General features: G+C 43.6%; 2 protein-coding genes across 4 annotated transcripts in view; both read right to left on the bottom strand.

The window, feature by feature from the left end:
• Window positions 1–2,489: 2,489 nt before the first annotated feature.
• Window positions 2,490–8,786, bottom strand: PEX19 (peroxisomal biogenesis factor 19). 2 transcript variants are annotated; one of them, XM_053604519.1, is made up of 8 exons: window positions 8,682–8,785; window positions 7,219–7,328; window positions 6,684–6,849; window positions 5,885–5,970; window positions 5,521–5,682; window positions 4,048–4,224; window positions 3,794–3,838; window positions 2,490–3,624 (listed from the first exon to the last, which is right to left on the bottom strand). In XM_053604519.1, exons 1-8 carry the CDS (start codon window positions 8,749–8,751, stop codon window positions 3,541–3,543), a joined length of 900 nt encoding a protein of 299 aa, XP_053460494.1. In that variant the 5' UTR covers window positions 8,752–8,785; the 3' UTR covers window positions 2,490–3,540. The 2 variants fall into 2 exon arrangements, with proteins under 2 accessions (XP_053460494.1, XP_053460495.1); XM_053604520.1 differs by lacking the exon at window positions 7,219–7,328 and having other exon boundaries at window positions 8,682–8,786.
• A 3,786-nt stretch (window positions 8,787–12,572) lies between these two features.
• The window catches only part of COPA (COPI coat complex subunit alpha), a 48,009-nt gene continuing 46,137 nt past the window's right edge, over window positions 12,573–14,444 (bottom strand). For both annotated transcript variants that reach the window (XM_053604505.1, XM_053604506.1), the window contains exons 32-33: window positions 13,767–13,961; window positions 12,573–13,245 (exon numbers count right to left, since the gene is read on the bottom strand). In XM_053604505.1, coding sequence (XP_053460480.1) covers window positions 13,186–13,245; window positions 13,767–13,961 — 255 coding nt within the window. In that variant the 3' untranslated portion in view covers window positions 12,573–13,185. The remainder of the gene's footprint in view (window positions 13,246–13,766; window positions 13,962–14,444) is intronic.

Below are 14,444 nucleotides of genomic sequence, written 5' to 3'. Positions count from 1 at the left end.
GTGGCATCACAGCTCACAGCAACCTCTAATTCCTGGGCTTAAGTGATTCTCTTGCCTTAGCCTCCCAGTAGCTGGAACTACAGGCACCCACCACAAGGCCAGCTATTTTTAAAGATGGGGTCTTACTCTTGTTCAGGCTGTTCTTGAACTTCTGAGCTCAGGAAATCCACCCGCCTCGGCCTCCCAGGAGTGAGCCACAGCACCCGCCTTTTTCTTTTCTTTCTTTTTTTTTTTTTTTTTTGAGACAGAGTTTCACTGTGTCACCTTGACTAGAGTGCAAGGGTGTCATTATAGCTCACAACCTGAAACTCCTGGGCTCAAGTAATCCTTCTGTCTCAGCCTCTGAAGCAGCTGGGCATACACACCACCATCATGCCTGGCTGATTTTTTCTATTTTTAGCAGACACGGGGTCTTGCTCTTGCTCAAGTTGGTCTCCAACTCCTAACCTCAAGTGATCCTCTTCCTCAGCCTCCCAGAGCACTAGGAATACAGGAGCCATAGCACCTGGCCCCTAAAGTGATGTCTTACTGTATTCTAATAAGTTGACTGATGGCTAGCAGCCCCTAAGTAGCTTCAGGATGGGGGGGGTGTTGGCCATCAAAAGGACCACAGCTGTTTTAGCAGATTGGAACTTGCAGCCCCACCCTCCAACTTCAGGGAAGGGGAAAAGGGCTGTGGGTAGTTAATCACCAATGGCCAACAGTATAATCAATCATGCCTATGTATAAAGCCTCCATAAAACCCCCAAAAGACAGGGTTCTAAGAACTTCCAAGATAGCGAAACACCTGAGAATTCCTGAAAGGGCATGGAAGCTCTGACCCTTAACTTATGCATCTTTTCATATGTATCTGTTATTGTACCATTTATAATAAACCAGTAAATGTAAGTTAAGTGTTCCTCCAAGTTTTATGAGCTGCTCTAACAAATTAATCAAGCCCAAGGAGGGAACTGTGGGAACCGCAATTTATATTTAGGCAAAATAACCTGGGGCTTATAACTGACATCTTTAGTGGGAGGAGGAGAGAATGAGCACAGACATATATCAGTCTGGCTTGGCTCTATGGAAAAACAGAGGCCCCAGAACAGAGCTACTCAAAGATGTTTATCAGACCTGTGCTGGTCTGTGAATAATTTTTTACCAGTCTATGATATGATGCATTAGAAATTGAGGATGTTTAGAATATTTCTGGCATTTTAACATTGCCATGATATCCAAGTACATCATCACATCAGTAAACTTAACCTGTTGAATAGGGTCTAGCCAGCTTGGGTGTTGTCAAACTTGCATGGTGGATAGCATGCAGTGTACCTGTTATGGGCAATAGAAATGCATATTGATACATAAAGGAGATGTTTGAGAAACTAAAAACCTGGTCCTTTACCACATACAGTATAAAAAAGAATGTCATTGAGTACCAAGCTCCATATCTCTGTAAGTCTTACAGTAAGTCCAATAGTGTTTTTGGAATGGAGTGCAACCTGAGTTCAACCAGCTCAAATCCAATCAAAATAAAAATGAAAATGAGTGCCTTGGGAACAAAACCAAAATGGTCTAGGGCAGTGGTTCTCAACCTGTAGGGAACTGTATTAAAGGGCAGTGGCATTAGGAAGGTTGATAATCACTGGGAGTATGCCCTGGCTAGGTTAGAAATGAGAATTTATAAAAGAAAACTGTCAGGACAAGAGGCACAAGGTTCAAGGGGGCAGGGCCTTTTTGTTCTTCTTCCCTCCTCTCTATCCTTGTCCAGGTTTTGGTTGGATCTTGAAGGGAAAATTTTAGCATTCAGTCCCCATAAACATCATTGCAAGTGTGCCTGCACTTTTTCCATTTCCCAAAGAATACAGAAATCTCACATTCAAATCTGGGTTCTTCCATGCTCTGATAAGGTACAATGACTGGACTTTGCCAAACAGCCTGAAACCTCAAGCATATTTCATGCCTTGTCTATACCACAGAATGTGCGAGTTCTATAAAGGGTGAAATGTCTTAATCCAAGCTAAGTGACATGTCAAGAGCTGAAAGTGACTCAGATGATAAATTTAAATCTGCCTGGCAAGAGTTATTTACTGAGTGAAAAATAACTCACTCAAGCTGGGCTGACCAAAGTATCCACCAATATATAGCAGCCAAGGTCCACAGAACCACTAGGAGCCACTGAGAAGGGTAAGGTCAGCTCAAAGAGAAGTAATTTAGATAATATGTTAACAAGGTATTACTAACATTAATAGTAACAATGAGAAATGTTAAAATAGAATTATAAGTTGAAGGTCTTCCAGATTGAAATGTTCATGAGAAAATGAGGAAAAGATGGCTATCCAGTCTCCTTTTGCAACTGAGGTGCAGAATCAACTGGGGAAGGCTGGTGGTGGTGGTGGGGAGCTGAGCACTACGGTTTCATGTAGAACTAGTCGCCTAATACTCTTCACTCTGCAGCTTACAGAAGCTGAGGAAGATGAAAAAAGACCTGAATGAAAAACAGGCCACACTCCTCACTCAGAATATTTATTAGACACTGTCTCATGGAGCCTGCAGGAAAAGGGCCCCAGATTTTAACCCTCTCCCTTTTCCAAGCTACTTTCTTGAACCAAGGGAGAGAATCCTAAGGGAATTAGATGGCTTAAATAAGCCAGACTGTATCTGGGGAAGAATGGCCGTTCGTTTCCCAGACCTGACGCTACAATTGTTTGCCAGGCAGAGGAAGCCAGTGAGAGTGGTAGATAGTCTAGACGAGGGGAAATAGGATGGGCCCTTTATTGTCACGGCTTGGGCTCAAAAGGGTTGGAATAAACACGTATTTTAAAAAGAGAGGCAGTAGGAGGACAGGCAGGGGACAAAGGAAGGTCAGGGGCTGGGTTTACCCAGATCACGTAGCACTGAAGGAAGAACCTGGGTAGCAACTTGAGTTCTCAGGCTAGAATAGGGAGCTGAGGGCTCAGCACCTAGGGAGAAGAGAATCTCAGGACTTCTCTTCCAACCCTATCATGATTAGATGCAAAAGCCCTTTCCCCCCTTAGAGAATTCAGAACAGTCTGTCTGAAGGTGAGGTGGCATGGTGACAGACCTGTAACCCAGCCCAGACTACATTTCTCCTGATTCCCAAAGGCCCTGCCAAGAAAACTATGGAAATACAGAGTCCCAGGACTATGCCCCTGCTCTCCAGATCCAAGAAAGGGAGTAGAGACAAGGCACAAAGATACTGGTCATCAGTGTGGCCACATATAACATTATTTTGGGAGAGGAAATAAGGTGCAGGCCCCAAAAGGGATGCCTTCCTTTACCTGCCAGGTGGGTGGGTCTTTGATAGCAGCAGAAACCAAAATGAAGTAGGACTCACAGAAAAGGCCTGCAAAACAGACCTTATTCCTAGAAAGACAGAGGAAAAACCTCAGCTGGTATGGCACAGTCTTGAATGGGATGACAAGAGGGCAGCGGGCAGACCGCTCCTGCAGATGATAACTTCTGCCTCTGTTCCCAGTGATTCTGCTGACTCCAGATGTTCTCCACGGCTGGGACTCAGAGAGGAAAACGTGTTGTGTTTCACATGATCAGACACTGTTCGCCACTGGCACCTGGTAGGCCCGAAAGATTGAGGGCATCCAGGTCAAAGTTCAGGCCAGGAGGCTGGAGAAGAGATGAAGGGATTCAGATAACTGCTCATATTTCAATCAGTGCTTCTGAAGGTCCATCCCCACTAGCCACAATTAGCACCTTAGGTGGAATCACTAGTGGTTATAGAATTCTGGAAACAAGGGGGCTCAGATTAAAATCTAGGAGGAGAAAATACACTCACCATTTCCCCAGCAAGCTCTTTTGGAGGATGGCCCAAATCCTGTAGCTGGAAAATGAGGAAAAAGGAACATAAGATAGAAGGATCCCAGAAAAGGAACTTGATTAATGATCTTCTTCTGAGGATCACATTATGTGGCCTCTTTTGTGATCTTTCTTCCACCCAGGTTTGCCAGTAAAGCATCTTTCCCAGATTCCTCCTCTACTGAACATCTATGTGGGCAGCCCCTGTGGGCAGATGGCAAAAGGAGGCCCTACCTGTTGCATGAGATCCAGCACCATCTCAAAACGAGCCTTCTGAGTGGCCTCACTGTCTGTGGGGGTCTCTGCCTCAAACTGCTCACATATTTTACCCATGACACTGTGCTGCTCCTGATATTTTTCAAACTGTTCTGGAGGTAGAGATTCCTGGTGACTCTGCAACCATTCTGGATACTAAGAAAAGAGAGAATGGGTAGAGAAAAATTAAGTGAACAGTGGATATGGAAGGGTATAGAGACCAATACTTAAAATGTGAAAGGGAAAGTGAAACCAGAGAAAGGAAAGCTAAATAAGCAAGTTAATCTTGAAAAGCAGCGCTGACTCCAACTAGATCACCTGGCCATGTGAGCATTCATGGTCACCAAAGATTGGCAAACATTTTCTTCATTATAAAGGGCCAAATAGTAAATATTTTAGGTTTTGAGGGCCACATATGGTCTCTGTTGCTTATTTTCTTTCTTTCTTTTTTTTTTTTTTTTACAGTTTATGGCCGGGGCTGGGTTTAAACCCGCCACCTCCAGCATATGGGGCCAGCGCCCTACTCCTTTGAGCCACAGGTGCTACCCATTTTCTTTCTTTTTCATAAACAACCTTAACATAAAAACTGTTCCTTGCTAAAGAGTTGGGTTTGCCCCAACCAGATCTTGGTCTGCTTACTCTTGGCCTATGCTATTTTTCACACTTGACACCAAATATGTTGCTCTATGTCACTGAAAAGCTTCCATTCCTGGCTTGGCACCTATAGCTCAAGCGCTAAGGCATCAGCCACATACACCAGAGCCGGCAGGTTGGAATCCAGCCCTGGATTTGGGCCTGCCAAACAACAATGACAACTACAACCAAAAAATAGCCAGGAATTGTTGCGGCGCCTGTAGTCCCACCTACTTGGGAAACTGAGGCAAGAGAATCGCTTAAGCCTAGGAGTTGGAGATTGCTGTGAGCTGTGATCCCATGGCACTCTACCCAGGATGACAGATTGAAGTTGTCTCAAAAAAAAAAAACAAAAAAGAAAGGAAAGCTTCCATTCCTCTATTTTATCTCTCCTGGAAAACTATAAGCTCTCTGCTGCAGGAAGCATTACTTAAGGTACTTTTACATTATCTATAACATAAATCCAGTAAATGCTCAGTGAATCCTTGCTGGAGAATTGAAGTCAGAAATGCAAGAATGGGTTGATTAGACAACAACCCCAGAACCTTGAATCATTTTACAAAAACTAGAGCTAAAGAATTTCCCTCTCTGTGCTAGATATCCTAGACATTCTCAAAGTGGTAGCTTTATTGTCTCGGAGACACCACAACTTTCCCCAATCTCCAACTCTCCCCAGTACCAGTAAATAAAGAAAGGAGAAAAAAATCAGAGAGACTTGTGCACTCAAGTTTTGTTCTGCAGTTTATGAGTAGACAAAATAACCCATGTGAGTTGACATGGAGAGTGAAGAGAAAAAGCAGAAATGGAAGGTTAACAAACCTTTTCTGTGATCTCCTTCAGCGATGGGTATAACACATCCTTGGACAGCAGGTTCTGCATAATACTCTGCATGATGGGGAGGATGTTTCCTTCCCCATCGCCTTCATCCATACCCAACCCCTCCATGGCCTTGGTCAGTTCCTCTTCTGACATGCCTGAGTTCTAGACAGGACAAGAGAGAGGTGAGAAGTACAATGCTTTATTGGAATGCTTACCACTCTTCCAGATGGAGATAAACTATCTAAACTTGCCTGTAACAAAATAGTTAGGCAGGGACAGACTTGGGGTGATACTCAAGAGCACCTATCTTTGGAGAAGTATCTGGGAGTGGGCCCCTTGTGGCCCGAGACCCCTTCCCCCTCACCTGAAGGTCAGTGGCATTTTTGGCTAGTCCACTTAGTGTCTCCTTTAGGCAAGAAGTGAATTCTTGTTGGGAGGTTGCATCGCTGCCTAGAAGAGATCAAAAGAACCAGCATCATTTACAATTTTAACTGTTTTCTTGCCTAGAATGAACTGGTTACCAGTTTGGATAAGAAGCATTTACTAGTGAATCATATACTCCTAATCTTTGAATACCATGATTATCTTCAGAGTCATTTCATAAACCTACATAAGACTATGTGTCAGTTTATCTTCTATGATAGCAACATTGTGGCCTTTAAAATGGTAAGTTTAGGGCAGCGCCTGTGGCTCAATGAGTAGGGCTCCGGTCCCATATACCAAGGATGGCAAGTTCAAACCTGGCCCTGGCCAAACTGCAAGAAAAAAATAGCCAGGCGTTGGGGTGGGCGCCTGTAGGTCCTGCTACTCGGGAGGCTGAGGCAAGAGAATATCCTAAACCCAAGAGCTGGAGGTTGCTGTGAGCTATGATGCCACAGCATTCTACCGATGGCAACAAAGTGAGACTCTGTCTCTAAAAAAAAAAAAAGAAAAGAAAAGAAAGAAAAACAAAACGGTAAGTTTGGAATAATCTTTTCTATTACTTTCCAACCTATCTTCTTCTTTTCATAAAGAAGGATTCCTATCTTTCCTCCATTGCCTTGCCCTAATGCAAGCCTGTGAGGTGACTGCTATCAACTTTACTAAGAATTCTGGTGCCCTCTAGCAACAAAGACTTCAGAGGTCTCTTCAAAATTTCCATTTGTCTGGGGTCCTCTCCTCACCCACTCTCCCTGCAGCCTCTGAGAGCTTTTGGAACTGTTCCACCAGGTGGGGCTCTTCCTCAGCCAGCTCCTTCATTGCCTTCTCGAACTCTGCGGTGGCTTGGGAAGCTAGCTCACTGTCGAATAGTTCCTGGAAAAACTTCTCTTGGGAGGCGAAGAGGGCATCCTGCAGGGAAAGATGGCCAAAATGCATCTCTTACTTGGCACTGCACTGCACTGCACCTGGCCTCTGACAGAAGCCACAGGCAATTGCTTGGGAACTGTGGTGCCTCCCTCCTTCCACTGGACATTCTAACTATCTCTCCGAATGAGGACCCCAAAAAAAGGCTATTGGAGGAGGTATGGGTGGCATACCAATTCAACCATTTAAAATTCCCCATTTCACAAGGACTGAGGTCTGTAAGAGCACTCAGCAGTGTGAAGCCAAGACACCCTCCCCCACCCTTTCCCCTCAGGCCCACAGGGCCCACCCCACCTCTACTCAGAATAATAAGCCCAACCCCTCCCCCTTCCCTTCAAGGGGTGGAATTTATACTTTGGCAGTGTCTCCTGGTGATCTCTTCTGAGGCCCCGAAGCATCAGGGGCCGTGGTGGTAGGAGGGGGTGCTGGGGAGGGTTTGGCTTTATCGAAATCATCAAGAGCACCTTCAGAGACAAGAGACATGGTGTATGTGTTGGGGATGAATGAGGATGGAAGGCTGGGTGGTTTGGGGGCAAAACGTTAGGAAAAAGATCCTTCAAATTGCCAACTTTCCTCAATTTCCTAATTTTTTGAGTCCACCCCATTGATAAGCCTCCCACTTCCCTTTGAATTACCTAATTTATTGTGATCAAAGGGTTAAAACCCCCTTAAGATAGAACGAGGTCCACCTCAGAGCTAGGAGGAAAGGGTTAAAAGAAGTTCTGCAGAGACATCTCCATCTACAGTGTGTCCCTGCCATACTCTAATGATTCCCTAGCAATTTCATGTAAATATCCATCAGAAACATCAATGTTCTTACAACCCTGAACTCATTCTGGAGTCCTAAAGAGAACAATCTTTGGCAAGAAAACACAAGATGTTCCACCCACCCAGTTGCTGCTGTCCTGGTACCAATACAAATTGGAGGACTACATATTGCACTCCATAGGAGGGCGTTAAACTGCCTTCTCTTACTCTCCAGTATAGCCCTTCCCCAGCAAGCTCCTAGAGCTCCCCATGGCCTCATCTCTGCAGATAACTATATGCCAATTCACAGAGTCACTTGGCACTCCTCACCGTTTCTGTTCATTTTCCTGCCTACTCACATTTCTGTGACTAGGCAGTATATAAAAAAATTCACCTCTACCCCGAAAAGCCTGTGTTGTCACCACCACTCCGTCTGCCAGGTCTAGCGAGAAGGCACTACACCCACTCTGGGAAGGAAACTAGCAGAGGTGTGGGGAATAAGGCACCGTCTTTCAGGAGGGTGAATTGTCTTCCCCTTGAAAACACCTCGTCCTCAATTTCTCAAAATAATGCGAAAGGAGTCGGTTTGACCTACTGACATGATGAAAGAACTGTGTAAGAGGCCTGGAGACAGCAAAGAGGAAAGATCAGGAAAAGTAAAAAAAAGTGTCTTTGTGTTAAGGAAGACAGGACAAGGCACAGAAGGATGAGGGCAGCGGTTCGTTGCCCACCGAGGGCCAAAGGCTGCTACTACTGCCGGCGGGGAGGGTGGAGCACTCCCAAGAACTTAACCCAAGCAATTAAGAGTTGGAGGCAGATCGTGAAACAAGGTCCTAGGGGTTATTGTTTCCTCCTCCGGCAGGAAGATTCACGTTCTGGGACGCTTAGGGGTCCAAGATGAGCTCCCCAACTCTCGCCGCGGAGGTGGGACAGGGTGACCCAGAGATTTCTTTTGAGGTCTCACCTTTGGAGAGCTTCTCTCGCCCCGCCCCAAATGTCTCAGGTTCACTTAACCCCCTGAATGGGTCCACACAATCGCCCCTTCAGGCCTTTCCATTATGGGATCTTACTTTCCAGAAGCTCCTCCAATTCCCGGTCCGCATCGGCGACGCCACCGCAGTCGCCTCCAGCTGCTGCCATCTTGCTGCCCCGCGACGTGCCGTAGGGGGCGGAACCTGCGGCGCCTCCACGTGCCCCGCCCCTCGAGCGCGCGCCCCACCCCCTGCACCAATGGTGTTGCTGGACCGTGCGGAACCGCCATTTTTAAAGGGACAGGAAGCTTTAGGTCTAGGTACTTTTTTTTTTAAACCATTTTTCCTGGAACTACAGCTCTCAGGTGAGGAAATTACTGTTATCTTGTGCAGGTTTCTTAATGGCCTGGCAACCTGTCTTTCAACTTCCCACATTACCTGGAGAAGCTTTCATTATTTCTTCCTGAGCTGTGGGTAGGTCAGAATGTGACAAACTGCCTATAAATAACTAGAATCCTTGCGTATGTAACGGAGAAAGACAGTTATAAGGCATAACATACTATTTTCTTTCACTTCAGTATTCCATTCAGATGTTATCTTCTCTGAAACACTCCTTTGGCCTTACCAAATAAAATTGCAAACCTATCCCATACGCATATCCACACTTCCTTCCTCTCCTCTCCCTGCTTCCCTCCCTCTTTTCCTTCCTTCCTCTCACTCTGTCGCCCTGGGTAGAGAGTCCCCTGGCGTCATAGTTCACAGCAACTTCAAACTCTTGGGCTCAAGAGCTCTTCTTGCCTCAGTATCCCGGGGAGCTGGCACTATAGGTGCCCACCACAACACCCGGCTACTTTTACTATTTTTATTCATCCATTCATTCATTCATTTAGGGCTCTGGATAGAGTGCTGTCACATCATAGCTCACAGCAACCTCAAACTCCTGAGCTCAAGGGATCCTCCTGCCTTGGCCTCTGAAGAGTGCTAGGATTACAGCTGTGAACCCCATCTCTGGCCCACACATAAACTTTGTATTTCCCTTCCTTTTTCTCCCTAACTCTAACACTCTGACACACTCTATCATACCATTATTAAGGTACTTGTTTATAAGTCTGTTTCCTACCTTGTGGAATTTAAGCACTATGAAGGGAAGGCTTTTTGTTTGTTGTCTTCGCAGCTGTATCCCCAGCTCCTAAGCTGGGTCTTAAAACTTAGCAGGCACACACTGGCCACTCTTTGCTCTCTTAAACTCTAATTAGGCACATTTGTCTGCGGAATCTAATGGATATCTCTAATTTCCTATTCTCTGTTAGTACTGTCCAACTACAGAACACATGGCCAGGAACCCAATGTTAGAAAAAGTGACTCTGGGACCTTGAGCAAGCGGGCTATTCAAATGTAGTAGTAATAGACTTCCTTTCCCTTATGTATCTCCTTTTCACCATACAGAACCCAACCACCAATTGAGTAAAGATGAAGAATGTTCAGATAAACTCTATAGATTTCCTTTCCTTCCTGTGGAGATTTTCCTTCCCTTCCTTCAGAATGGAACAACTATTTCAGACACAAATCTATTTTAGCAATTAGAGAGCACCTACTGTTTAAGATCTTGTCCTGAGGCTGTGTACTGTGGCTCATGCCTGTAATCTCAGCACTTTGGGAATCTGACGCAGGAATGCTTGAGGCCAGGAGCTCAAGTCCAGCCTGGGCAACATAAGTGAGACCTCATCTCTACAAAAATTTAAAAATTAGCTGAATATGGTGGTGCATGCCTGTAGACCCAGCTACTCCGGAGGCTTACGCAGGTTAATTCCAGTCGAGGAGTTGGAGGCTGCAGTGGGCTATGATTGCTTCACCACACTCTAGCCTGGGTGACAGTGTAAGACCCAGTATCAAAAAAACAAAACAAAAGCCCAAAACAAACTTGTTTTAGGCACAGTGGAGGATGGAGAGATAAATTAGAACCGGCACTGGCTGTACGGTAGCTGACTGGGGGAGGTTGGATTAGATATACATGCAGGTATGACAGAAGAGTCCTAAAGGAAAAAAACTCATGGGTTAAGTCATTTATCACTTTCATTCTTTGCTTCCTAAACACATATTTGAGTACTATATAAAGTACTAGATAGGTCTGTATCCTTTCCCTCAGATAGCACATAGGCTTGTAAAATCACACCTGTGCAAAGCCTGCCATTTTCTTCCAATAAGTGGTGTGGTTTGGGAGAAAACATTCTGAACTGTAAGTAATAAAACATAGGTTCCAGTCTGAACTCTTGTCACTAAATCACTTTCCTAAAGTCTTTTTCAATTCTAAATTTCTGTCATCTAATCCTTCCATGATTAACTTTTCTCCCCACCACCTATAACCTAATTTATTCCAGGCTAACAATCCCATTCAATTTACATGTATCTTTAACATGGTTATTAATAAGCATGTGAACAATATAAATCTTTTCTATCAAAGGGCATCTCTATTGGCTTTGCATTAATATGAAAAGATAATGATGTTAATAAGGAAAATACTAGATGGTAATTAATAAAGATGGAGTCAAAAAATAAGCATGATTCTTTCTTTGCATTATTTCTAACATGTTTGTTTTTAATACTGGTATTTCTAACATCTTATCTCAGTACTCACCTCCCAGCCGCTCCTGCCTTTTTTAGTGAACACTGTTGCAAAACAGTGCTTTATAGCACTGTATTCATATCATTCTTGTTTAATGACTTAATGGTTCTCTAGTTTATTGACCAACTTCAAATTCTTAATTGGTATTCACAATTATTTCACATATATCCATTTCCCCAATTACAGATGTTTCAAGCAGGGATTGTTGACCTTTTTCATATCCCTCAATTCAGAATGTGTGCAAAATTAATTTTGTAATTTGTAAACTTGCAAAAAGGTTTTGTTGCCAATTTTTTTTTTTTTTTTTAAGACAGGGTCTCTCACTGCTAGAGTGCAGTGGCATCAATATATAGCTTATTGTAACCTTCCAACTCCTGGTATCAAGCAATCCTCCTACCCTAGAATCCAGAGTAGCTGGGACTCCAGGTGCATGCCACCACACCTGGCTAATATTTGTGCTTTTTTTGTAGAGACAGGGTTTTGTTATGTTGTCCAGCCTGTCTCAAACTCCTAGGCTTAACCAGTACTCTAGCCTCAGTCTTCCCCAATGCTGGGATTATAGGTATGAGCCACCATGCCTGGCCTGTTGCCAAAATGTATGACCACTTGCCTGTTCTGTTCACAGAAAGAAATGTTTGTAACTTGGGAAAATATTACCAAAATGGTCTGCCAATTTGTGAGAAAGTAGACTTAATTTGGGGATGCTAATTAAGAAAGCCAACTCTTGGCCAGGCACAATAGCTCATGCCTGTAATCCTAACAGTACTCTAAAGGCCAAGACTGGACAATTAACTGAGGTCAGGAGTTTCAGACCAGCTTAAGCAACAAAATCAGCCAGGCATGGTGGTGCCCACCTGTAGTCCAAGCTACTTGGAAGAATGACACAGGACTACTTCAGCTCAGGTGTTTGAGGTTGTTGTCAGGTAGGCTAAGGCCATGGCACTCTAGCCTGGGCAACAGAGCAAGGCTCTAGAGACTGTCTCAAATAGAAAATAATAATAATAATAATGATAATACTACAGGAACTACTTGCTTGCTTTCTTCCTCATAGCAGTTTAGATTTACGCCTCACATATAGTTTATGAAAAATATGTTCTTCTTTCTTTTTTCAGTAGTGGGTATTTATTATTTTGAAATTAAGAAATTATTATGGCCAGAAGTAGTGACTCACTCCTGTAATGAATGCTAGCACTCTGGGAGATTAAGGCAGGAGAATTACTTGAGGACGTAAATTTGAGATCAGCCTGGGCAACATAGTAAGATCCTGTTTCTACAAAAAATAGAAAGAAAATTAAAAGATATCTGCTTTGGTGAGGCAGCTGCATGAGATTAAAAGGAATATGAGAGTGTCCAATAAATAAATGGCCAGCCAAGAAGCTCTCATACAAATTTATTTAGTGTGAGAAACAAAATATGAGAACAATAGTTATGAAGGACAGAGCAGTAACAAGTGGTATGCATTTTGGATTGGTTTTCAGACCTAAAGTTTCTGGTACACTGAGGGTACCTGCCTGGAGTTTAAATGCCTAAGGAAAGTGGAAAATGACTCAGAGTTGGTATGCTGAGTAAAAATGGTATCTTAATTATTATATCCTCTTCCTTTCTAGTAGAAAGGAACCAAAGCTGGTAAGGAAGGAAGGCATAAATACTGAAGGCATTTACTGAACATACAGTGTTTTCATTTGTTTCTTGAAAGAACTAAGGTGGAAAGGAGAGGCCAACTATGACCATAACTACCGTCAACTTGAGAAGATGAGATGTCCTCAAGAAAGTCTACACACTTTGATTTGCCATAGAAGAAGAGAAAAGAACACTAGATTTGAGGGCAGAAAGAATCAAATATCAATAATTTGACGTGTACCTGTGAAGACTGGGTTGGGGCATGAGGGGTAGGCAGTGGCATTAGAAAGAGGACATAAAGACTGACATGTTCTGAGCAGAACATGGTGGCTGATATACACATACAAACAAAGGGGGGCCTTAGCGGAACTGTAGAGGACTGATCCTTAAACCAATCACGTCTTTGCCAATCTCTGTGACCTGTAGATAAGGAAAAAGAACAAGTTAGAGATTGTTAAGAACACTAGAAAGTTTATTCCCTATCCCCCTCAGTGAGCATAGTAGACAGGTATGTTGTTACTGACTGGTAAAGAGCAGTGGGGAGCAGTTTTAACTTTCCCCAATGATATGCCTCAAGGAGCTAGGGGAAATACAAGAGAAAAAAAGGCCCATCTTGCTTTCTCTTTCCTCAATTATCCTACATATACCGGGGTGCCAAAAAAAATGTATACACATTATAAGCAATGTTATCTATGTACTATGTATTAAGTATAAACTTGAACACCTCTAATAATTGCATAAGTCAAATGTGACTTGTGTTCATCCTTTGTTATCAGTATATATTGAGTATTACAATTTTAACACAGTTATTTTTCTTAAAATTTGTATAAATTTTTTTGGCACCCTCTGTATATATACGTATATAAGCATTTTTTGAAATTTTTTTATTCTTGTCTTTTAGGGAGGCAGAATTAGATGTATTTCATGAAGACAGTACTTACTGTAGTGACCCTGCAGACTTGACCCTTGAACTCAGGGGAATAACAGGCCCCACTGAGTGGACACTTCTCTATTGGCTTCCCACGATAGATGGGTCGGTAAGATGCAGCACAGATATCAAAGGGGTTGTGCATGTCGTAATTGAGCTGGTAGGCATCTGTGGGGTTCTTCTCGCAGGCAGACAGGATTTTTCGGGTCTAGGGGAAGGAAAAAGTGTTTCAGTTATAACAAAACTGCACCCCACTCTAAAGTAGTTCTCTGATGTGCAATGCAACTATACTGTGTGGACACAGGTCCCAACCTCTGTACAGGATGTATGTAAATGACTGAAAATCACTGTTCCTGTAGTATCGAGCTTCCCCCCCTCAGCATTGAATCCATGGATCTAAACCCACATTCTTCCACCAACACTGGTGATTATCAGGGTCAGGCCCCAGAAAGGGTTACAACAAGCTTCCATCACCCAAGAAGAATGCTTTTTGGAGGACACAAGTAATAGTACGTGTCGTGAAGGTTAGTGATGGTTATGGTGGGACATCTGGAGCTTATGGATAGGTTATGGGTTATTTTCAGGTGTCATAGAACTTTTCCTGGGTTGCAGACAACTCTCGTACTAATAGTATGTTTGAATACATTAATTCAATTTCCAAGAACGAAAGGAAGCAGCCAGGTCAGGAGAT

Source organism: Nycticebus coucang, chromosome 10, assembly GCF_027406575.1.
Source record: "Nycticebus coucang isolate mNycCou1 chromosome 10, mNycCou1.pri, whole genome shotgun sequence".
NCBI lineage: Eukaryota > Metazoa > Chordata > Mammalia > Primates > Lorisidae > Nycticebus > Nycticebus coucang.
Note: the sequence above shows the minus strand (reverse complement) of the source record. Positions and strands in the feature narration are given on the sequence as shown.